The sequence below is a fragment of the Salmo salar genome, chromosome 01 (assembly GCF_965601325.2).
Source record: "Salmo salar chromosome 01, fSalSal1, whole genome shotgun sequence".
Taxonomy (NCBI): Eukaryota; Metazoa; Chordata; class Actinopteri; order Salmoniformes; family Salmonidae; genus Salmo; species Salmo salar.
In genome coordinates, this window is record NC_138291.1 from 57,634,644 (window position 1) to 57,660,448 (window position 25,805).

General features: G+C 41.9%; 1 protein-coding gene across 1 annotated transcript in view; it reads right to left on the reverse strand.

Moving 5' to 3' along the window:
• The window catches only part of LOC106605748 (extracellular tyrosine-protein kinase PKDCC), a 41,472-nt gene extending 16,300 nt beyond the window's left edge, over positions 1 to 25,172 (reverse strand). Inside the window, exons 1-4 of the mRNA XM_014201656.3 lie at positions 24,075 to 25,172; positions 14,704 to 14,826; positions 9,234 to 9,499; positions 624 to 703 (exon numbers count right to left, since the gene is read on the reverse strand). Coding sequence (XP_014057131.1) covers positions 624 to 703; positions 9,234 to 9,499; positions 14,704 to 14,826; positions 24,075 to 24,875 — 1,270 coding nt within the window. The 5' untranslated portion in view covers positions 24,876 to 25,172. The remainder of the gene's footprint in view (positions 1 to 623; positions 704 to 9,233; positions 9,500 to 14,703; positions 14,827 to 24,074) is intronic.
• Positions 25,173 to 25,805: the final 633 nt, after the last annotated feature.

Sequence of the window (25,805 nt, forward strand, 5' to 3'; positions counted from 1 at the left end):
TTAGAGCCAGTTTGCGCTGTTCTGTGAAGGGAGTGGTACACAGCGTTGTACGAGATTTTCAGTTTCTTGGCAATTTCTCGCATGGAATAGCCTTCATTTCTCAGAACAAGAATAAACTGATTAGTTTCAGAAGACAATTATTTGTTTCTAGCCATTTTGAGCCTGTAATCGAACCCACCAATGCTGATGCTCCAGATACTCAACTAGTCTAATGAAGGTCAGTTTTATTGCGTCTTTAAATCAGCACAACCATTTTCAGCTGTGCTAACATAATTGCAAAATGATTATCTAATGATCAATTAGCCTTTTAAAATGATAAACTTGGATTAGCTAGCACAACGTGCCATTGGAACACAGGAGTGATGGCTGCTGATAATGGGCCTCTGTACGCCTATGTAGATATTCAATTAAAAATCAGCTGTTTCCAGCTACAATAGTTATTCACAACATTAACAATGTCTACACTGTATTTCTGATCAATTTGATGTTATTTTAAAAGGACAAAAAAAATAGCTTTTCTTTAAAAAAAACAAGGACATTTCTAAGTGACCCCAAACTTTTGAACTTTAGTTTATATAAAAAATGTGACGTTGACGTGACGTCTGTCCCCAGTGGGCACTCACCTGTGGAGTTGACTATCTTGTCCAGTAGGGGTCTTAGAGTGGGTGGGGCACTGTGAGGCAGCAAGTATGTAAAGAAGAACCTGGAAATTAAAATCAACACAGGAGTTAACACAATAGCTGTATTATTTGACTTCAGTTCTAGCCTGGTTTAGATCTTATCGGTATATTGGTTTGTTTTTGTGTATAGTTTGTCCTCCGACAAATCAAAGGTAAGTTTCGGGGTTCTTCAAGGTTCCATTCTAGGACCACTAATGTTCTATATATGCTACCTCTTATGATGTAATTTGGAAACACAATGTCAACTTTCACTGCCATGGGGGTGATATACAGTGGTACATTTTGTTGAAACACGGTGAAGCCTCAAAATTGCCTACCCTGGAACCCTGTGTTTCAGACATAAGGAAGTGGATGGCGGATAATGTTCTACTTTTAAACTCGGACAAAACAGAGATGCTAGTTTTAGGTTCCAAGAAATAAAGAGATCTGTTGTCGGATCTGACAATGAATCTCCAAGGTTGTGCAGTCGTCTCAAATAAATCGGTAAAGGTCTTACTCTGGACCTTGATCTATCTTTTGATGAACATATCAAAAATAATTTAAGAGCAGCTTTTTCCATCTTCGTAGCATTGCAAAACGCAGAAACTTTTTGTCAAAACATTATTCAGAAAAGCTAATCCATTCTTTTGTCGCTTTAAGATTAGACTACTGCAATGCCTTACTCTCTGGCTACCTGGATAAGGCACAAAATAAACTTCAGCTAGTGCAAAATATGTCTGCTAGTATTTTGACTATAACCCACATGTTTTATATTTTTTATATTATTCCAGTGCTAGCCACTGGCTCCATGTTAAAGCTCCCATGCAGTCGTTTTAATTAAATGTATTAATCATCACTGTATGTCTAATAAATCACTGTGTGTGTTTATTTCATTAAAATACTGTAACTCCAAATATACTTATAGCCCTTTCTTTCAGTCAAATGACCTAGTGGCATGGGTGGAATGATATTAATATCTTTCATAATTTCATAATTCATAAACATAAAAAAAGTCAGTGTTTCTATGTCAAACGGTTTTATTATATTTCAGTCTTCTGTGATATAGTGTAATATTGGGATGCAATCTCAAATTTGAATACATTTCAACTCTATATCTGACATGGTACAGGTGTCTTATTTTTTAAAGCCCATAACCATGTGTGTGAGGTGTATACTTTTGTTTCAAAGTAGATTTCTTTAAGACTACCAAGTAACACACTGTGACCCTGGTTTAGCCCACTGCAGTAAAAGGTTATCATTTATTTCCCTGAGCCTCCTTTTGCCATTGAAATGCGCGGTCTAATCGTGAGAAAGTGTTGATACAAATGTAAATATATTTAAAGACACAGCCCTGATTGGCAGATAGGATCATCTAGACTCTAGAGCAGGGGTCGGCAACAGGCCAAAACCGGCTGCAAGTTGTTTTGCAAATTTGTTTTTTGGGGCCCTCTAAAGTTTTTGTAAATAAATACTAAAATCACCTGGAATTCAGCTAAAAATGTATTTCATTTAAATCTGTTTACCAAGTATTCCCACAAATAAAAAAAAGAGACATACAGTGCCCTCAGTAATTATTGGGACAGTAAAGCATTTGTTCTTCTTTTGGCTCTATACTTCAAAACTTTGGATTTGAAATCAAACAATGACTATGAAGTTAAAGTGCAGATTGTCAGCTTTCATTTGAGTGAAGTTACAATACTTTTTCTACATAGTCTCTCTCCCCCCCCCCCCCCATTTTAGCAGAGCAAAAGTATTGGGACAAATTCACTTGTGTATTAAAGTAGTAAAAATGTAAGTATTTGGTCCCATATTCATAGCATGCAATAACTACATGAAGCTTGTGACTCCAGTGAGTCAAGACCAATTCAAGACTAAGACCGGAGAAAATCTTGTCTGAGTCAAGACCAAGACCGGGGAGGGCAAAACCGAATCAAAAACCGAGACCGGGAGGGGGACAAGGGTTCCGAGACCGAGTCAAGACCAGAAAAATGCGAGTACAATTCAAGACTATGATTGTAATTTTGCCAAATCACCACCGTAATAAAAGTTCAAAATGTCCAGTATTTCTGTGTTCAAATTTCAGAACAACATATGGATTCTTTAGACATCCAGAATAGTGAAAAAAAATGCATGCTGAGGGAATTACAAATGATTAGTAACCCAAACAAAGTGGGGACCAAAGGGCCTTCTACACCTTCAGAGAAATGCTAAGAATTTCTAAAATATTTATTATATTAATAATAATAATATTATTATTATTTTCAATGATCTGATTTAATCTCTTCAGTTTTTGTTGGAAAGGGTTAACATTGAATAGAAAAAAATATCCAATCAGGATTTTTCTTTACTGGTTTCTGAGGAGATACATCTAGCTAACTATGTCAGCCATTGGCTAGGCCATCAGAAGCTAGATAAAGGCATCTGTTATTCAACTGTATTAGGGCAAAATTTGGGAGTGACAGTAGAATCCACTAATCACATTTTGACTTATGGGTGAGACCATTATTACCAAACTTATGGCAACTCTGCCTTCTTGAAGGCCAACAGGTCACTGTGGAATAGCAGCAGTAGTTTTCCCATGGTCTAGCTAGCTACCATGGGAAGTTGGCCATCAAAATTGCACAGGTAGTTGGCCATCAAAATTGCACTGATAAACGACAAGGAATTGTATCCTCCTTGACTTCTGCAGCTTGCTGCCAATGTATGCTTGTCCCAACCAAGCATCCAAGCTAACTGGCTAAAGTTGGCTAGCTAGCTACTTCCAGCACAAATGAAAGAACACCTCACTCTCATCCAAGCTAACTGGCTAAAGTTGGCTAGCTAGTTACTTACTTCCAGACACAAATGAGAAAACACCTCACTCTGACCATTTTCTAATTGCACTGTCCAATTTACAGTAGCTATTAGTGAAAGAATACCATGCTATTGTTTGAGGAGAGTGCACAGTTTTGAACATGAAAAGTTATTAATTAACAAATTAGGCACATTTGGGCAGTCTTGATACAAAATGTTGAACAGACATGCAATGGTTCATTGGATCAGTCTAAAACGTTGCACATATACTGCTGCCATCTAGTGGCCAACATTTTAAAAAAGGGGCAGCCAGAGTTCAACTTTAGGTCACTGGTTACTTTGTGAAATGTTTTTTTGCAATGGGAAGTATACTCTAATGGTTGTGTTTTTGTATTCTTATGATTGGGACCTACTGGCTTATTATGTCTAAGTTTATAAACTGCTTATCCTTTAACATCATGCTGAGCAACTGCTGTCTTTCCATCAGCCCTATGCAGTGGTGTAGTGGGTATACTCTAATTTTGCCAAATATTTTACCATCTTTATTGATTTATCAAAAGCATTTGACTTAGTTGATCATTCTATTTTACTCAGAAAACTTCAAAACATTCGGTTTCTCTAATAGATCACCAAACTGATACCATGCATATAGCAATAGAGAAAATGTGTTTCATACAAGGACACAAATCGCATCTTCTTGGACTCAGAAGTTCAGTATTGGCTCCCCTTCTTTTCTCTATATTCATAAATGAATTGCCTCCAATTTGTCAGAATACAGATGTTCACTTGTACGCTGATGATAAAATGCTCTAAACATCAGGTTCAAATATTTTGCAGACACAAGCAACTCTCCAAGTAGATTTTAACACTTTATAAAAATGGTCTCTAGCAAGTAATTTGGTTTTAAATCAAACAAAGTCCTATATCATGCTGTATGGTACACAGCAAAGAATAAACTAATTGCACCATTACTGCAAAGGCAAGTGGAAGGGGGAGCAAGTAAGGAACTTGTCTGTCGGCCCTGCATTAAAGACCAAAATTGGTTAAAGAAAACTGTGATGAATAAAAAGGTATACCAATTTCATTTAAGGTCCAAAACATGTACAGTTGTGCAATATAGATTGCTAAATAGTTGGGAAAAGATTTGATGTACTGATTCCATGGAACATCTCAAGGATGATCAATGGAAACACGATGCACCTGAGCTCAATTTCGAGTCTCGTAGCAAAGGGTCAAAATACCTACGTAAATAAGTTATTTCTGTTTTTTAATTTCAATAAATGTGCAAACATTTCTAAAAACCTGTTTTCGGTTCGTCATTATGGGGTATTGTAAGTAGATTGGATAGAAAAAATCCTCACTTTACAATAAGTCAAGGTGTCAGAATACTTTCCCGAATGCACTGTATATATGTATATACAGTTGAAGTCGGAAGTTTACATATACCTTAGCCAAATGCATTTCAACTCAGTTTTCAAAATTCCTGACATTTAATCCTAGTAAGAATTCCCTGTCTTAGGTCAGTTAGGATCACCACTTTATTTTAAGAATGTGAAATGTCAGAATGATAGTAGAGAGAATGATTTATTTCAGATTTGATTTCTTTCATCGCATTCCCAGTGGGTTAGAAGTTTACATACACTCAATTAGTATTTGGTAACATTGCCTTTAAATTGTTTAATTTGGGTCAAACGTTTTGGGTAGCCTTCCACAAGCTTCACACAATAAGTTGGGTGAATTTTGGCCCATTCCTCCTGACAGAGCTGGTGTAAATGAGTCAGGTTTGTAGGCCTCCTTGCTCGCACACGCTTTTTCAGTTCTGCCCACAAATTTTCTATAGGATTGAGGTCAGGGCCTTGTGATGGCCACTCCAATACATTGACTTTGTTATCCTTTAGCCATTTTGCCACGACTTTGGAAGTATGCTTGGGGTCATTGTCCATTTGGAAGACCCATTTGTGACTAAGCTTAAACTTCCTGACTGATGTCTTGAGATGTCGCTTCAATATATCCACATAATTTTCCCTCCTCATGATGCCATCTATTTTGTGAAGTGCACCAGTCCCTCCTGCAGCAAAGCACCCCCACAACATGATGCTGCCACCCCCGTCCTTCACGGTTGGGATGGTGTTCTTCGGCTTACAAGCCTCCCCCTTTTTTCTCCAAACATAACGATGATCATTATGGCCAAACAGTTCTATTTTTGTTTCATCAGACCAGAGGACATTTCTCCAAAAAGTACAATTTTTGTCCCCATGTGCAGTTGCAAACTGTAGTCTGGCGTTTTTATTGCGGTTTTGGAGCAGTGGCTTCTTCCTTGCTGAGTGGCCTTTCAGGTTATGTCGATATAGGACTCGTTTTACTGTGCATATAGATACTTTTGTACCTGTTTCCTCCAGCATCTTCACAAGGTCCTTTGCTGTTGTTCTGGGATTGATTTGCACTTTTCGCACCAAAGTACGTTCATCTCTAGGAGACAGAACGCGTCTCCTTCCTGAGCGGTATGATGGCTGCGTGGTCCCATGGTGTTTATACGTGCATACTATTGTTTGTACAGGTGAACGTGGTACCTTTAGGCGTTTGGAAATTGCTCCCAAGGATGAACCAGACTTGTGGAGGTCTACAATTATTTTTCGGAGGTCTTGGATGATTTCTTTTGATTTTCCCATGATGTCAAGCAAAGAGGCACTGAGTTTGAAGGTAGGCCTTGAAATACATCCACATACACACCTCCAAATGACTCAAATGATGTCAATTAACCAATCAGAAGCTTCTAAAGTCATGACATAATTTTCAGGAAATGTCCAAGCTGTTTAAAGGCACAGTCAACTTAGTGTATTTAAACTTCTGACCCACTGGAATTGTTATACAGTGCATTATATGTGAAATAATTTGTCTGTTAACAATTGTTGGAAAAATTATCTGTGTCATGCACAAAGTAGATGTCCTAACCGACTTGCCAAAACTATAGTTTGTTAACAAGAAATTTGTGGAGTGGTTGAAAAATGAATTTTAATGACTCCAACCTAAGTGTATGTAAACTTCCGACTTCAACTGTATTATAGCTAATTCGCTTTATTAGTTGTATTAGTAGTTGTAACGGTAGTTTTTATTAGTAGTTGTACAAAACGTATTTATGCCGTTAAAATGAATGTCATTTTTGAAATTACTATTACTATTTAATTGTTATTATAATTATTAGACAGTAGTTGGCATAATATTATTGTTACTAAGTATAGCTTTAGTTTTTTTTTCATTTAGACACTTGAAAACGAGATGGTGCATCTCAAGAGATTTCATCCTGCAAATGTTTTCATAAATTAAAAAAATATTCAAGGTATGAAATAATTGACATTTTCAAATAGAATCTCTTTTGGGGCTTAGTTGTGGTCAATTGGCAGTGTACCATCCACTCTTAAAAAATCGTCCCATGGCTGAATCTAGTTGCCTACCCCTGCTCTAGATCCTACCCCTCTTACCCCTTCAAAGTAGAAGGATACATATGCAAATAAAAGAGGACTGGTCATTGGTCAGAATAATCAGATCAGATTGTGATGTCATGCTGTGGGCCAAAAATGCCATCCCACCTGAACAGGCTTTTTTTTCACTAAAAGGGGATTATCATGACTGCACTGCCCCGTTACGACTAGGGCTGAATTCAAGCCCTTGCTACATATCTACATGGCCCAGCCAAATTTCTGCAAGCCCACACATTAAAGATTTCTGGCTACATCCCAGCACAGGCCTCCTTTCGAAGCAAGCAGCTGGATGGAGGGCTAACTTGTCCCTCAAAGGCGCATCATGTCATGCCAGCCTTTTTTCGCTACACTCTACTTGAGTCACTGATGTGATATTCCTGTCCGGTTTTGCGCCCCCTCGGGCTCATGCGGTCGGGGAGATCTTCGTGTGCTATACTCAGCCTTGTCTCAGTTAGGTCTGTTGATATCCCTTTGTTGGTGTGGGGGCTATGCTTTGGAAAAGTGGGTGGGGTTATATCCTTACTCCCTTCCGGGGGTAACTTTGGACGGGGCAACAGTGTCCCCTGATCTCCAGTCTCAGTCCCCAGTATCTATGCTGCAATAGTTTATGTATCGGGGGGCTAGGGACAGTCTGTCCTATCTGAGTTTGAGTTTATTTTTACAGGGACAATGCACATTAATCAACGTTTCAGTAAAAGTGCCGGTTTTAGCCAGCCGGCTAATTTTCAACCGCAGACCCTGGGCGGGTTATTGGTATACTGTGTGATCTCAAATTCTCATGTCCTGTCTGGGGCATGTCCTGATCTTAGGCATGCTCCCTCTAATTCTCCTCTATCTCTTTCTCTCTATGCCTCCCCTCCTGCAGGCTCTAGTTTTGTCTTATGTTGATTATTGTCCAGTCGTGTGGTGGAATGCTGCAAGGAAAGATCTAGTTAAGCTGCAGCTGGCCCAGAACAGAGCACCACGTCTTACTCTTCATTGTAATCAGAGTGCTGATATAAATACTATGCATGCCAGTCTCTCTTGGCTAAGAGTTCAGGAGAGACTGACTGCATCACTTCTTTTTATAAGAAACATTCATGTGTTGAAAATCCCAAATTGTTTGCATAGTCAACTTACACACAGCTCTGACACACACACTTACCCCACCAGACATGCCACCAGGGGTCTTTTCACAGTCCCCAAATCAGAACAATTTCAAGAAAGTGTACAGTATTATATAGAGCCATTATTGCATGGAACTCCGTTCCATCTCATGTTGCTCAAATGAACAGCAAACCTGGTTTAAAAAAACAGATAAAGCAACACCTCACGGCACAACGCCTCTCCCCTATTTGACCTAGATAGTTTGTGTGTATGTACTGATGTAGGCTACATCTGCCTTTTGTAAAAAAAAATATATATAATAATATTGGTGTAGTTCTGTCCTTGATCTGTTCTTGTCTATTAATGTCCTATATTATGTCATGCTTCATGTTTTGTGTGGACCCCAGAAACAGTAGCTGCTGCTTTTGCAACAGCTAATGGGGATCCTAATAAAATACCAAATACCTCCCGGAAGGACCTGAGCCCTAGGACCATGCCGCCGGACTCCTGGCCTGACGACTCCTGGCTGTCCCTGTACCAATCCATCTGGTCGTGCTGCCGATCCAGTTATGCCTCCGGCTATGGAACCCTGACCCATTTCACAAAACGTGCTACTTTGTGTCTCTCTCTCTCTCAATGCTTGGCTATGAAAAGCCTACTGACATTTACTCCTGAGGTGTTGGACTGTTGCATCCTCTATAACCACTCTGGTTATTATTTGACCCCACTGGTCATCTAAACGTCTTGAAGAACAATCTGGCCTTAATGGCCATGGACTCTTATAACCGTCACCTGGCACAGCCAGAAGAGGACTGGCCACCCATCGGAGCCTGGTTCCTCTCTAGATTACTTTCTAGGTTCTTGCATTACTAAGGTTTTTTCCTAGCCACTGCTTCTGCATCTGCATTGCTTGCTCTTTTGGGGTTTTAGGATGGGCATATCTGTATAACTCTTTTTTTTAGCAATTGCTGACATAAAAAGTGCTTTATAAAATACATTTCATTGAATTTGATTGATTTCAACAGAACCACCTAATCATACTATGATGTAACTAATTCAGTGGATGCTGATGTCCCTTTAAATCGGAGGAAGAGCTCATTGTCATGGCAGCAATGCAATTAACCCAACCCACCCTCCGATTTCTCTCTCCCCACCAGCCTCCACCTCAAATAACGAGATTATCCTTTAACATGGCAGAGGTCTTGCTCCTCCTCACCTGTAGGCGTTGTAGAGGTTGCGCTTCTCGTTGATGCCCAAGCAGCGCCCTCTGCTGCAGGGGAGGGTGAAGTTGCGGGCGGGAAACTCCATGACGCAGTCGGAGGGCGAGCAGGGGGCCTCCTCTGTGCTGGCGTCATCCAGGTCTGTGACTTTGAGCTCCCCCGCCACCAGGACAAACTGGCGAGGCCTGAAGTCCAGCAGGGTGACAGAGCCCAGAGGGGAGTGGGCCAGGTAGTGGAGCAGACGCACCAGACTCAGACAGATCTGCAGCAGACCGAGAGAAAGAGTTTGTGAGTGTAATGTTTACTGTTCATTTATGATTCACTTTTGTTTATTTATTTATTTTCACTTGTTTTGGTCATATAAACATATGTTTCCCATGCCAATAAAGCCCCTTTGAATTTAGTTGAATTGCGAGAGAGAGAGAGAGAGAGAGAGAGAGAGAGAGAATGGTGGCTCCATATCTAAATCTGTTCAGGGTACATGCATCTACTTCTGTGCCAAATGTGAAGCCCTTATCTTAAAACAGTCCAGTTAGAGTATCCGCCCTGAAATTGTACGGTTGGACGGGTTTTAGTGTAATTCTGTAGCAGATAAGAGAAATGACAGCGGAGATGAGTCAGTCTGTCATTATTTCCGTGATTCCATCTCTCTATTCCATCTCTATTCCATTGCATTGTTCTCTTTTCCACTGCATTATTCTCTTTGGGGTTGACAGAGAGCAACCCCCCCCCCCCCCCCATTTCCTCTGTGAACACTCATAAATCCCTGAGAGAACCACATGAGTCTGTGTGTTTGTGTGTGCCCCTCTCCCATTGTGTGTGTCCAGGGGTCGAGGGTAAGGGCTGAAAGGGGCAAGAGAACGCGTGAAAGGGGCAAGGAAACACGTGAAAGGGGAATAGACACCTATATTATACAGACTATAAACCAAACATCTACGTTCCCAAGAGCAGAGAGGGAAGGGAGACAGAGAGAAAAGACGAGGAGAGGAGGAGGAGCTGAACAGCTCCTTTCTTTTCAAGCGAGACAAAAGCTGTTTTTAATGTACTGTGGATTAAGAGTGAGTGGGAGAGGTGAGACACAGAGCACTGAGGCATGAGATAGGGGCTGGAGTCTCTTTCTAACCCTAGTGAAGTAACAGTAGTGCTGGAGGAATGCAATACTATGTCACACTATGCTTAAATGGGCAATTTGCAGTTGCTACATACATTTGTGGACTTATAGATGAATTATATGTATATAAAAAAAACACTGTACAGCCTCAAAACATGGTAAAAACTATAATGTTGATATCATGGATGGTCAGTCCTTTCATCTATAGCTCTGTCTATGAATTTGGGAGTGGTTACATTTCTCCAGCACCATCCCTCAGCTTTTTACCGAAACAGTGGTGAGGAATTAGCTTTCTTGTTGTTTCAACTGCTGATTTCCCCTTTAAATACTGGGTAATTTTTTTATTGATTTGATTGATAGCCAAAGGTTTTTAGAGTACCCTAACTATTCTGTCATTCTATTTGACCATACTGCGTATTGTAAATACTGCAATACAGGTTCGATAGAATGTATCTATAATTTATAATTTCCATAAATGTAAATGAGCCTGACGTGAAGGTTGACAGACAGACTGCTGGGTGGGTGTGGTTAGTGGGGAGGGAGGGGTTAAAGGGGATATGGGTGTGTCTGTCTCACTGACAAGGGCTGCAGGCCAGGGCCATCAAAGCCTTTGTCAACGCTCACAGGAAATGGTTACAGACCTAAATGGAGCATTTGAAATTCAGTGGGTTTACAGCGCGCCTCCCTAGAGTCTATTAATGCCTCATACGAATTGCAAATGCTCAGAGAAAAAGCATATTTTTCTTTCATTTCGCCCTCCACATTTCAAGGGAAGGATCTTGGGTGACAAGGGAGGCAGACCTGATGCTTATGTTGTGGTGAAACAAAGGAGCAACCAAAAAACAGCATACACTGATGCTGCATGAACACACACAGCACACACTGATGCTGCATGAACACACACAGCACACACTGATGCTGCATGAACACACACTGATGCTGCATGAACACACACAGCACACACTGATGCTGCATGAACACACACAGCACACACTGATGCTGCATGAACACACACAGCACACACTGATGCTGCATGAACACACACTGATGCTGCATGAACACACACAGCACAAATTGATGCTGCATGAACACATACAGCACACAAAAGATCCAGAGATAGTAGGTGGTGACACTCCATTGAAATAGTATTATTATATTTAGGTAATAAAAATATTAAAATAAACATCTAATTGAATTGGTCTAACCTCATGCTCTGTTATTACGTTACGGTAAAATCGAGTTACATAGACAAAAACCAAGACATCTTGTTTGAAATGCAACGGTTTCTCTCAAAGCTAGACAAAGTCCTTTTTCACTGTGCTTCAGAACCACTGACTGAACCACAAAGACATTTACAGAGCCATTCATAGAAAAGCAACTGATTTCTACGTGCAACTTAAAGTTATTTAAACGCTGTTTCTATCATACTTACAAAAAGGAACAAGCACTAGGAAGGAGTCTTTAAAAGCATGGTCGCTGTTTAAAAGTGGGAATTATTTCAATTTTACTTGCACTAAGCCAGCGTTTCCCAAACTCGGTTCTCGGGACCTCAAGGGGTGCACGTTTTGGTTTTTGCCCTAACACTACACAGCTGATTCAAATTATCATAGCTTGATGATTAGTTGATTATTTGAATCAGCTGTGTCCTGAGGACCGAGTTTAGGAAACCCTGCACTAAGCACTGGGTATTGTTCTCTGTGGATGTACTCACAGGCTTGGAAACTTGTGTGGCTATCATTCAAGGCCCAGGAAATCAAAGTGGAAAGTTATCTCAGTCGATTTATTTACCAGAAGGCTGATGTTCGGTGGCGGTTGGTGCCGTTTAAGATGAGGGAGGACGATGTTTGTATTTTTATGAGCATGTACTTATTTCTATTAGCTACAGCATACTGGATAATGCATCTAGCTGATCTAGGGTGTGTAATCATTAGTCGGAAGTTGCAAACAAAGGTTTCTATTGGACAAATTCAGTTATGTTTTCCCCGTTTTTGTTCCGTTTACTTCCATTCAAGAAATGTTTTTCAAAAGACTTTGGCAGAATGAATACACCCCTGATCATCCGCAAACGCAGTTCACTTTCATAGAAACCTTTCCAAGCCAAACCTTCATACCACATCCAAACAGCATCGTCACTTTGATCTTTATATAATTCCTTCTCGCATCTACGCACTCTCCTCATCTCACCTTTTCCCTTCGCTTGTGGACTTCAGTGCGCAACACAAAAGCTGTCTGTGACCAGGCGAACAAACCTTTCCAAACCTTCATACCATAACCACTAACTGCTACACACAGCCTACATCATTGTCAGCATATTAGCTAACATCATAGTCAACATACTAGAACTAACGGGTTCGTAAACCCACTACAATCATGTAGTACAGTGTACAGAATGCAGTTTAGCAGTTCACCGGCAGGCCCTGGTGGCAAATTAATAAACTCAAAAGCTTACCATGACTTGGAAGAGTTCCAGTGTTGGGTAGCCATAGCCAGCTAGCTAACATAGCATCCTTCTCTGTTTGAGCTGGGTGTTTGAGTAGGCTAAACTTGCTAGCTGCATTCATTAGCTAAGTAAGTGAAATTGAAAGTGAAAACACACAAAATAGAGCTCTCTCTCGCTCTCGCTTCTCCTTCATTTTTGAAGAAATTCTTTCATTCAAAACTGTTCTACTATTGTCAATCTTTCTCTTTGAGTCAACCACATGTTATGCACTGCAATGCTAGCTAGCTGTAGCTTGTGCTTTCAGTACTAGATTCATTATTTGATCCTTTGATTGGGTGGACAACATGTCAGTTCATGCTGCAAGAGCTCTGATAGGTTGGAGGACGTCCTCCGGCAGTTGTCATAATTACTGTGTAAGTCTATGGAAGTGGGTGAGAACCATGAGCCTCCTAGATTTTGTAGTCAATGTACCCAGAGGACGGAAACTAGCTGTCCTCAAGCTATATCATGGTGCTACCCCAGAGAGTGCTGTTGAGGCTACTGTAGACCTTCATTGCGAAACAGATTGTTTTAATCAATTATTTGGTGACGTGAATATATTCAGTATAGTTCTATCTAAAAAGGATAACTTTTTTAATATTTCACCATTTTTATTTTTATGAAATTTACTGAGGAGGATGGTCCTCCCCTTCCTCCTCTGATGAGCCTCCACTGGCTGATGTATTTGGTGTGGCGAACTACACTATGAAGCTCCGTGAGGGAGCGCTGACTTTGGTTAGAATGCCGCCACTCCATGACAAATACAGTGTTGATTAGGGATAAAAACAAATGATGCTTTAGGAGGTCATAGACTAGTGTGATGACATGTAGATAGGCTTAGTGTGTAGTGTTATAAATGACAGTGACGGCACATCCAAGGACGTGTTGAGCTGTGCATGTGTCAATGGTTACACTGGGAACTCTTTAACTAACTTCCCCATGCCCAATTCCAAACCCACTCCTAGCCCTACCCCCCAGGCACTTGTACAAATCTGAAAGGATTGTATAGATGTAAATGATATGGAAGCTCAAGGCACTTAAGGAAGCCCAAGGCCTATCAGAAGGCATTGTGAAGCTATTACTATGTTTTATTTTATATATATGTCTATCCATTCCTTTTCTGGTCCATGTCAACAGATATAGGTTGATTTGAAATTTGGCAACAATCTTTCCCATCCTGTATTCATCATCACAAAACGTTTGTGTTGAAGGATCTCTCAGTAGAAGAGCTGACTGTCTCAGTGAATCTCCTCCAGTCTTGCCAGTGAGGAAAGGAAGAAAGGGAGAAAGGAACAGAAGAAAGGAGGGGATAGAGAGAAGAGAGGAAGAGAGCACTTGCTGGTGATTTCATGCACCGAAGCTCTTTCATCCTCTGTGTGGCAGGCGGGTGGACACTCCCCCGGCCACAGGAAGCAATAGGAAATAATTAGAGCGCGGCTCTGTGGCGACAGTGAACGGCAGACCCGGCCCAATGGCACACAGGTCCATGCTACCCAGCTAGGGAGGCAGGAAACTGGGCAGGAGAAGGGCCCTGGAAATACCATCCGCTATACCAGTAGTGTCCCTGTAAACCAGGTTAACCAAGCCCATGTTTCAGCCAATTCGCTCTACATTCTGAGTCAGCCTGTAATGGGTTTGCGTCACAGGCCTTAGTATCTACTTACGCATGTGATCTACTCTCAGTCCCTCAGTAACACCTACCAGAATTCAGCCTATTCTGTTGACTCATACATGTTGCACTCTGTTCAGTGAGAGAGAGAAAATCACAAGACGTTCACAAGATAATGATAATGTCAACATATCATTTGATTAAAACACTGTTTTAAGTGAGGGCCCGTGTTTAAGTGAAATGTGTGTGTTGTCCGCTAACACTCACCCTGAAGCGTTCCTCCCAGGAGGTCTGCAGTAGTTGGATCATCTCCAGAGGACTTCCCAGCTCTGTGATGGCTGTCACTGTGTCCTGGATGTCATTGCTGTCTTGGTAGCAGTAGCCGTACAACTGGAGAGGACACAGAGGAACACTGGTTCTTCATCTAGACACACACGATATACACTGAACGGACAAAACATTAGGAACACCTTCCTAATATTGAGTTGCACGCCCTTTTGTCTTCAGAACAGCCTCAGTTAGTCGGGTCATAGACTCTACAAGGTGTCAAAAGCATTCCACAGGGATGCTGGCCCATGTTGACTCCAATGCTTTCCACAGTTGTGTCAAGTTGGCTGTATGTCCTTTGGGTGGTGGACCATTCTTGATACACACGGGGAAACTGATGAGCGTGAAGAACCCAGCAGCGTTGCAGTTCTTGACACACTCAAACCGGTGCACCTGGGACCTACTACCATACCATGTTCAAAAGCACTTAAATCTTTTTTCTTGCCCATTCACCCTCTGAATGGCACGCACACACAATCCATGTCTCAATTGTCTCAAGGGTTAAAAATCCTTTAACCTGTTCCCTCCCCTTCATCTACACTGATTGAAGTGAATTTAACAAGTGACATTAATACGGGATCATAGCTTTCACCGGGATTCACCAGGTCAGTCTATGTCATCATGAAAAGAGGTGTTCCTAATGTTTTGTACACTCAGTGTAAATCTGAGCCATCAATGACAAACAATCTCATTCAGAAGATTGAGTTACTGTATGTCGGTTGCATGCATTCTGATGTTTTTAAATGAAAACGCAATGAGACATGCGAGAGCTTTGGCACTCATTAATGTTTCTTTTGGTCGATTGAAGTAGTTTACTCTCCTCTTTATTGCTATGGTAAGTGCCTCCTAGAGATGCCGGCCCTTTGCTTGCGTAAACATTTGTGTAAGATAATTTGTGCCAGAAGAACTGGTTAAAATAAGTGGGCATGAAATTCAATCTAAAAGCATAACAACCAATATGGCTGTCAACCATACCATCAGGGAAAACACTGACTATGCAAAACAGAGAAGGTGGCATCGCATGTTGTTTATTGGTTAATAAAAGGCTTTTACAAGTGAATGATGTGAGAATGTAGCATTGTCTGAGAGTAAAGCAGTGGAGGCTTCTCTCTGAGGGTGACTACTGTTTGTTAGCAGTTTGGGTGTGTCTGTGAAGAGCGATGCAGAGACATTTATAGCGGTGCTGTGTGATGGGAAATGTGAGGTGCCCAGTGGGTGCCAACCTTGTGGGAGGAGAGGAGGGGCCTGTGGGCAAGACTGGCTGAGTGCCCCCTTACCCCACCACTGGGTGCAGCATGACAAACACATGAAGAAGACTGCACTTATAGAGCTTAAATCAGCCCCTTTTCCTCGTGCAGTGAGAATGCATGTATGAACTGAGTTCAGTTGAGGTTAAGTTTTCGAGTGTTGTAGAGCCTCTTTATTTCTCTCTGTAAAAATTGTTCTGTTGAGTACGTGAATTTAAAGTGCATTTTTGCAGCAAAAGAAGAATGGTGTTTTTTTATATATAGGGCCATCAATACAGGACGAACACCTTTTTTGGGGGAGTGAATGTGTGTGAGTGCGTGTGTGAGCGCGTGCGTGCGTGTGTGTGAGATTGCCCTTGGCAATGCCAGAGAAGCTTTCCTTGGGGTTGGAGTGTACGGAAAGTTTTGTTATCGGAGATTGAATTCACAGTAATGGCTATTATCAGCACACGCCATCTCCAGGTTGTGTGTACTGTATGCACCACGTCTGCAGCCAGCGCTGAAGTTGTTGGTATTGTGTGCAGCGGAGGCATTCTTGTGCGAACACGACCGCATCAGGACAGTGTTTTCCCTCCATGTCAGACTAGACTCATCGGCAGCTAAGGCTGCCCAGAGTGAGATAGCAGCTGTACGCATGCTGGGGCAGTGTTTTGTGTTTGCTTTGAATCTGGTGCCATTTTGTCTGACTGTGGTTCAGAGGTCACTCACCTCGGTCGTTTGATAATGTCTTTTTACTGAGAAAGGCATGACATCATTGAAGTGTTTCCGAGAAATATTAATCTGTGCAAATGTATTTATATATTTTTTGCAAAGGGATTCTGAGCGGTTCTGTTGTGAGTGCTGTTCTGAGTTCAGAATCTATTCTGCTATTGTGAGTTCAGGTCTTGATGTGTCTCTGTTTCTTCTGTACATAGAGGTTTATCTAAGTGCATCTTTGGATGGGTGTATATAGAGTATGAGAGAGCGTGGCCTTAGCGAAAAGGCTGAGAAAATCTGAGGTGAGGTAAGTGTGAAAAGACAGGCACATTAGGAACCAAGCCTAGTAGGCCAATCTCCTGGCAGTTCACCACTTTCCCGGCCAGAGGCAGGAGTGAGTCAGCATGCCATGGCACGGCATGGCCTCCCCGGGAACAGAGAGGGGGCCAAGGGCCAGGGCTACAAACACACACCAGCCCAGGGACCAGTCACACTCACACAGGCCAAACCCCCACTGGCCAGTTGGCTGTACACACAAGAATTGAGTTGAAGGAAGGTTGGAAGGTCTCTCTATTCTTACTAAACTAAATGTAGGGTAGCGGGAATGTGCATTTCAACTGAGACCGGTTAATAATGCTGAGAGTTGAAGATGGACAAAGAGAATGAATCCATGCTTGAGGTGAGGCCGGGTAACCAGGGTAGCATCAGAGTGAGACGTGTCTAACAGCCAAGAGGGGGTGCTGCTGATGGAACGGTTGCCCTGCTCTAGTAGCAGATGAAATAGTCGAGAACATATGCTATGCGCGTCATAATATGCCAACGCACCGATGCTCCACAAAAGCATTTCTGTGTGGGACATTATTAATGTGTAAATAAACGCCGGGGTCGGCAGGGCAGTTAACTCAGTCACCACACGCTCTTCAACGAAGGCCTCCTGGCCCCGGATCAAACCGGCCCCGGGGCGGACATGTTTGTCCAGAGATGAAATCCCCAGCATCTGCCAGAGCACAGAGCACACTGCTGCTCTTCTGTTGGACAGGGTAACTGCAGGACTGAGTGTCAGTCAAACAAGAACACCTCTATCATACCAACTGGATTCTCTCTGGATCTCTGCTACGGACTGGGTGGGGACTTACTGTAAGCCTAATAACAAAAGTAGAGCTTTTAATTTCACTCACAAATCAGGTAATAAGTAACATACTTTGAACTATTATTCATGAAATTGTATGAAATGCATGTTTGAAGTGTATCCATGTGCAGCGTAGGGGTTTAACTTAGGTGTGTGTGTGTGTGTGTGTGTGTGTGTGTGTGTGTGTGTGTGTGTGTGTGTGTGTGTGTGTGTGTGTGTGTGTGTGTGTGTGTGTGTGTGTGTGTGTGTGTGTGTGTGTGTGTCTATCCTTGTGGGGACCAGAAGTAGTCACGAAGATAGTAAAACAAGGAAAATTCTGAGAAGTGGTGACATTTCGCCGTTCCCCAAAAGGAAAAAGGCTATTTTTGGCATAGGGGTTAGGTTTACAGTTACAATTAAGGTTAGGGTTAAAATTAGGGTTAGTTTAGGGATTTAGGGTTAAGGTTAGCGTTCGCGTTAAAATTAGGGTTAGTTTAGGGATTTAGGGTTAAGGTTAGGGTTCATGTTAGGGTTAGGTTAAGGGGTTAAGGAAAATAGGATTTTGAATTGGAATCAATTGTTTAGTCCCCACAAGGATAGGGGGGGGGGGGGGGGGGGGGGGGGGGGGGGTGGGTGTGTGTGTGTGTGTGTGTGTGTGTGTGTGTGTGTGTGTGTGTGTGTGCGTGTGTGTGTGTATCGAATGACATTAATGGTTGGATTTGGTATGCCTTGTTTTAATCATAGACTTGGACCAAGTGCAACTGGCAGAAAACCCTCTGTCATTTTCCTTTTCCATGTGAATTGATCCTTGTACATTAGATGGATTTGAGACTCATAATGCATTAAATAGAGGAGGGTGAAATTGTTAAAACCGTAAGTTTGGGTGCATAAAGGGGTTTAAACGTTTTGAGTTTCGATGATTACACACTCCGTTTATTACTTTCCCCTTATATAATTTGCATGACTTCATAGGGTTGAAAACAAAGTCTGGGAGCAAGTGTTCTGGAAGAAAATATGTATGACTGCTAACTTAGTACTTTTTGGATGACTGTAAAATCGATAGATTATATATTTTTTTTTTTGCTGAATTTGGTGCCTTTACATCTCAACGAAATAGGGAAGGAAGCATATGGAAACAGAAACCAGTTTGTTGAGTAAGAACTCTCATCAACGTGTTTTATCCAACTGCTCAGTAGAAATAAACATTTCAAAACGGTGTCGGAGGAGAGGGCTGCACACAAGGTGTTTTGCAGAAAGAATTTACTCCCAATACTCTGGAGTGGTATTCATCTTCTCATTCCCTCCTTAAACACATCACAGGGTTTGTCAAATCAATACCTGACCTTCAGACTACCAGTTAACAGGAGCTGTGCATGAACTCAGAGTGAAATAAAGCGGAGAAGTTACAGAGCTTCAACTAATGCAAATGACGTGGGAGACTCGCTGGCCATATCAAATAATGTTTCACACGAATGTAACTTTATCCGATCAAATAACGGTTCACATTTCTCTTTTAAAACTGGGGGGACTTTTTTATTAATGTTCTTTGAGCACATGCACAACAGCCCATATTCAACTTCAAAACTGTACTTTCCTTGACTTTCTTTATCTGTTACTTAGAAGTGTTGACGTGCCTGTATTGTATATTCTCGGAAAGTTTCAGAGCAAGAAGACAAGCAGAAATGTCCTATGTTTATGTGGTGAGGGTCTGGGGTTCTGAGGGTCATGAGGGCACCCTGCTCTCCATGTAGAGTGTGGGGGCTGCAGGGCTGCTGATCCCCCAACATACCCAGGGTAGCGGTTGATCAGAAACAGGGCTGAGGGCTTAGAGAGGCAGGGCAGGCCCTGGACAACATTTCTCTGGGGTTCTCTCCCCCCCCCCCCCCCCCCAGCTTCCTTCCCATGGAAGTCGGAGGTTAAAGTGTTAACCCTGGCTTAATTGCAACTCTGTCTCCAGTCCACTCATCCTCAAACTGACCCCAAGGCCCACAGACACCGAGCTTTCACATTAACACAACCTGGTTACTGATTCCCCAACTAACAGAGGAGATCTACTGAGCAGGCCCTGGGGTAGAGAGGGAGAGACTGACAGAATGACACGCTTGTGTAAACATAATCCCGCTACACAGCCAGAAACAGGCCAAGACCCCTGCAGCAGCCCAGAGGTCCCACCACTCTCAGATCATCTGTATCCACCACATATACTTTTGCTGACAGGTAACCCTTACATTCATGTCATTAAGTAGACACTTTTATCCAGAGGGAATGCATAGATTATCTTTTTTTTTTTCTTTCTTCCATACTGGTCCACCATGGGAATCAAACCCACAACTGTGGTGTTGCAAGCACCACGCTCTACCAACTGAGCCACACAGGCCCTCCTCCCCTCATTCCCTCCATCCCCCACACCCTCAGCCCAGGCAGGCAAGCAGCCCCTCTTGTTATCTCCCTCACTGATCAGCTCAAATTCCTATTATTCACACTCGTTCTAACATGGACGAGGGCAGAGAAAGGTGAACGGCGCCTGCCGTGCGTGCTGGTGTAAGAAACATTTGTCCTCAATCCTCCTCGACCTCCCAGTCAGTCGCCCACTACTCCTCTCCTCTTCGCAGGAGCGTCCCCCCCATCTATCCTGGACAAGCCGTATCAGTCAACGTGGCTATTGACACCAAAAGTGTGCTGAGTTAGGAGAACAGAGATGAACTGCTTTGGTTTCTACCTCTGATCCCACCCTCTCCAGTGAGAGAGCACGGGCCTCTGTCGCTCCTCTCATACCGAGGACTCAACCAGAGGCAGACACTAAGCAGACAGTGTGTTGTAGACTAGACTGTTTTGCTCAGACAGAGCCAGACTTCATTACTCTAACAGGATATATTGGATCAGCGGAGCTGAACATTAAATACTCTTTGGGATACTAAACATACTAAAACGTTTACTTGCAATCAACCAGTTGTTTAGTTTGCACAATTTTTCTTGTAAATGATGCATTGATGTCAATGGGAGATTTACGTGAATAATATTGTTATACATACAGATCTCAAGTTATGGTTCTCGTAAGTCAAATGAATATCAACCTAAGCCAGCTAAAATAAACATTTGTTTTAGTAATGGAGATATTGCTTTAATTCAGTCTTAAAGTTAATATATTATTTATTCCTGTGATTTATTCTTTCTACGGGCTAGTGGAGCATGCCAGTAAACTTTACCCTAGAAGTCATTCAGGCATTTTTCCTGGTGCACAAAAAAAAGTGCCTGTATTAGCCTTAAGGCCAGTGTGCTCATGTTCATAGAGGAATGAAAAAGAAATAATATTTTCCCTATGATTAGAGAGAGAAATTCCATACCATTTCCAGTTTATGTTAACATTTTCTAAAGCAATTCCTGTAATCCCTCAATGTAGCTTCCATGCCAGAAAATGAATTTTGTTATTTTTTATGTTTATCCTGAAATAAATCATCTTGGTATTATTCGCTTATGACAACGATGATAGAGTGGGATAGCCAGAGTGCACTTCCCAGTCACACAAATGCTAGCATGTACGTGTGTATACGCCTACGTGTGTGTGTGTGTGTGTGTGTGTGTGTGTGTGTGTGTGTGTGTGTGTGTGTGTGTGTGTGTGTGTGTGTGTGTGTGTGTGTGTGTGTGTGTGTGTGTGTGTGTGTGTGTGTGTGTGTGTGTGTGTGTGTGTGTGTGTGTGTGTGTGTGTGTGTATTACACTGTGATGGACAGAAAAGTCTGAGTGGACACACAAACCAAGACTCCAGTACCACAAAAAAAGTTTTTAAAAATGTTACAAAAATAAACACTCCTGTATTATAGTCAATATCAATGTAAGTCTGTACCTATCACAACATGGACTAGGAAGTGAGCGATGAGAGATGGGCAGCTACTATATTGTGCTCCACTCCCACCCTGACTCCGCAACGGAACTTCTATAACGAAAAGAACTTCCTATTGATGAATAAACCAAGTAAAACATTAGAAACTGTCCAAATGTATTAACATGCTGTAGTGACTGTTCAATGCGCTTGTCAAAAAATAATGCCTGGTTAAAGTTATAGCTTGGCCATCAAGTTTTGAGGAGAGTTTTGATATGAGTTAATAATGTGGATTATTGAATGTAAATCAATTGAAAGACACCCAGTTAGTTATAAGTTATAAGTCAAAGATTTAAATAAGTTACAAAAAGTGGCAAAGGCCTAACTCCCCATATAGCCTTACTAAAGTCTAAAAATGTCAATAAAAAAAAATATGTTTTACATACATTGGTTTAATTTATTAATTTTAATTCAAGGTTAATGTGGGTTTAACATTGTTTGACAATAATGTGTGCTTTACAATAATACACATTTTGTAAGGGTGTGACATTGTTTTATTGTTTGCAATTGAAATCTTGATAAGAACGTAAACTACCTCTAAAGCGTCATACAGGGTAAATAACTTGATTATGGGCCAGATATTCACTTATATCCTAGGCTAGGGTATAATTCTTCAAAATGTTTCTACATTCACCATGCAAACAGAAAGATCAAGTCTGATAGAAGTGACTCAAAATATGTATGACACGTTCAGTTTAACTAGATAACTTCCAGGTCGGCTGTGCTAACAAAATACTTATGTATAGCAATACTGATCAAAAGATCACAAACGTATAATATTGTCCAGAAAATTATTTTATGGAGCTTAATTGATTACATGTATTGTATTTGAATAAATGTTCTGTATAGACTATTTGGCTATTGTCTTGATTCTGTTGTACCATTCCTATAAAACAAGTAGGTCTATCTTGAAAACGTGACACTTTTTACTTGGTTAAAGTGCAACTATTGTTTTACCTTCAATTAGCCTACCTAATTTTAATTAGGTTATAATAACTAGACTACACTTGATTTCAAAACAAAACGGCACGTTTTTCCACTGGTTTGATGACTACTTATCTATCTATCCGGCAACAGTTACGATGAAGGCATGAAATGCCCTCAACAATGTCGTTTGGATTGCTGTTGTTTGGATATTTTAATTGGGCCTCATGCGGTACATATTACTGTAAAGCGCAGACTTAGGCCTATATGCTGTAGCCTATAAATGCCACTGTAACCAGTACCTCAAGGCCATATATTTTCTCAAACAGTAGCCTAACATGTGAAACATTAGAAGAACATTCTTCAAATATAGGCCCTATAACGGAAAATGTGAGATGCGTGAGTATAGGCTTGCAACTGTTCTCGTGCATAAATCTAGGGATACGTGTACTACTATTACTATTTGTGTATTAGTGTATTACTATTTGTAGACCTACATTGCAGGCCTATATGGATTATACATGCTTTATTAGTGTGGATATTTATAAGGCTATTTGGCCTAGGCTACTTATCTCCGTCTGAATTGTAAAATCGCCCTTTACGCATGCGTGCATTTATTTTGGTGATGTTATGGACAAGCTGCTTAAAGACGAGCTGTTAATATAACGTAATTAAAAGGCCTTCTGACTTTCTTACACAAATGTATTATGATTTACCCGCGTATCGGTAGGCTACGCCACAGATCTTGTGTAAATGCAAATAAAATACAAGGTAGAATGCGGCAAAGCCTCGGGCGTCTCACCGCTCACCGGCTCTTGTGCCATGCAGATCCAGCAAACCGCTGAACGGCTTAAACTCGACAGGGTGACAATGAAGCGATGGCGCTCATTCAACTCTAAACTATTAATCAGCCACTAAACGGACAACACATCGTCCAAATGGCACTATTAATAATAGGCCAACCATGCACTTATTTCACGTTGCCTATTTTGTTTTCACTGCACTCTGGACTGATTTCTCAAGTTATCTCGTGGAAATGGAATACACACCAATGTCCAAAGTGTTCAACCCATGTGTCACTTTTGACACGCCGAGAGGCTTAAATGTAAAGTTTCACACCTATGGTTATTCAGTCATTAGGGAAAGAATGATTCACGGTTTGGCTGTTGGCATATGACAAAACGGCAATTAACTAACTTCGATACTGCGTAAAGAGCACAAATTGGGTTACATTTGAAGACTTAAATGATTTATAGGGCCACTGCTACAAGTTATAATGAAATTAATGGATTTCAGATCAAATCCTTTAGGCAATAGGCAACAAAAACATACCGCATTTTAAATAGGTCTGTGTGTGATACTAGGCCTATAGCGAAATAAATAATTGTGCAACAGAAATGGCTAAAAGACACCGGTCAGTAAGGCATCAATTTGTTAGCTAGCCTAGATATAGATTACCTTTAAAATGTTGGGGTGCTGTAGCCTTTCCATCAGCGTCATTTCTTTCACTATTTTGAAGGACGCCAGTCTGTAGCAGTCTCCAGGTGAACCATATTTCTTTACGCAATTTTCCATATCGTGTCCCCCGAAATCCACCGATTTCAGAGCCACGGACAAGCTGTTGTTGAGAGACGCCTTGTAGACAGCCTTTGTGTAGCCTGAGCCGAGGTACTGGACATTGGTCACGTTGTCTATGCTGCTGCAGCCAAGCATCGGAGTACCGTTAACGCTGCTCAAAGTCATAGTGAAATCTTTCCGTGATGCTGTGTGCATGTATATGGAAGGTGAAAGTCGATTTTGAAAATGCGTCTGTCGGTTATCGGTTCGCTCAATTACTTTGATAGGGTCCCAATTGTCCCCTGGCTCTGAATCCATGAGCCTCCGTCTCTCCAGCTGGCGGACTGGGTCTCCGGTGCCAGACCCATGTGCTTGGCGCTGACGGTACCGCACAACCTCATCGAATCTTTCTCGTATCTGCAGCAGAAGGTCCTGATGATGCCTGCTTCCTACGGCAGGTTTACTACTGGACTCGGCCACAGCTTTAGTGACTGACTCGCCGACTTGAAGCTGTGAATCGCCTGTAACCTGCTGCTGTTTTTCGTGGTAGTACCGATGTACTCTATGGTCGTGGTTCTGATGGTGCTCAAACCCTGGTATATACAGCAAATTCATCAGTGTACCAAGGAAGAAGGCAAGACAGAAGCCTACCGCAACCACTATCCTTCTGCGCTTCATTGTGATCCGTTTTATTAATAACATTAAAATATGTCTGTTTTCGCCTCCAGCCCCCGCCTAGCAGTCTACCACCTCTGTAGCCGTGCCCGGAGTCCACGGTTCTATCGTGCGCGTCAGAACTTAATGGTATACCGATGCCTCGAACGATGCCGAATGCGTTATGATCACGTCTTCATCTTGATTAGGATTTATGCAGCCAAGCAGGTTGAAGATCCTCCCCATATAAGGTTGATCATGGTGATACACTTGCCTTCACAGACTGCAAAGCCCACCACTTATGTAGCCCATGCGCGCATCAGGCAGAGGTCCTCTCTCGTAGCCTACTAGAAGCCCCCTGAGCGACTAAACAACCGTGACGCCACTGTGATTGACAGCATACGTATATCGTGCGGCTGTGAGCACTGTAGTTCTCCAGGCAGGGCATTCTCATGAGGGTACGTCTTACATAGAACATCTTACAACCACACTACCCATGGTGCAATGTGAAAAATCCAGACACTGGACATTGAGTTCCATCAAACAAGCAGCTGTGGGGCGGTGTTTGATGGTTCTTCGAAATGCCTTTTCGAGTAATGGCACGCGCAAAAGCTGACCACTGAAGCGAGTGATGAAAGCGCATTAGTTGATTGATGGACATTAATAATAATATCTAATATTGCTCTTGGATGAATCTTGTTTTAATCACCATTTTGAAAGCCTAGGCTTATATGTGTTTCAAATGTTGGCTTAATTGAATGTTTGCAAAATCCTTTCTGATAGGGGCCTACGCCTCGGCAAAAGAAAAGGGGATGCCTAGTCAGTTGTACAGCTGAATGCATTCAACTGAAATGTGTCTTCCGCATTTGACCTAAACCCTCTGAATCAGAGAGGTGCAGGGGGCTGTCGTCTTAATCGACATCACGTCATCGGCGCCCGGGGAACAGTGGGTTAACTGCCTTGCTCAGGGCAAAACGA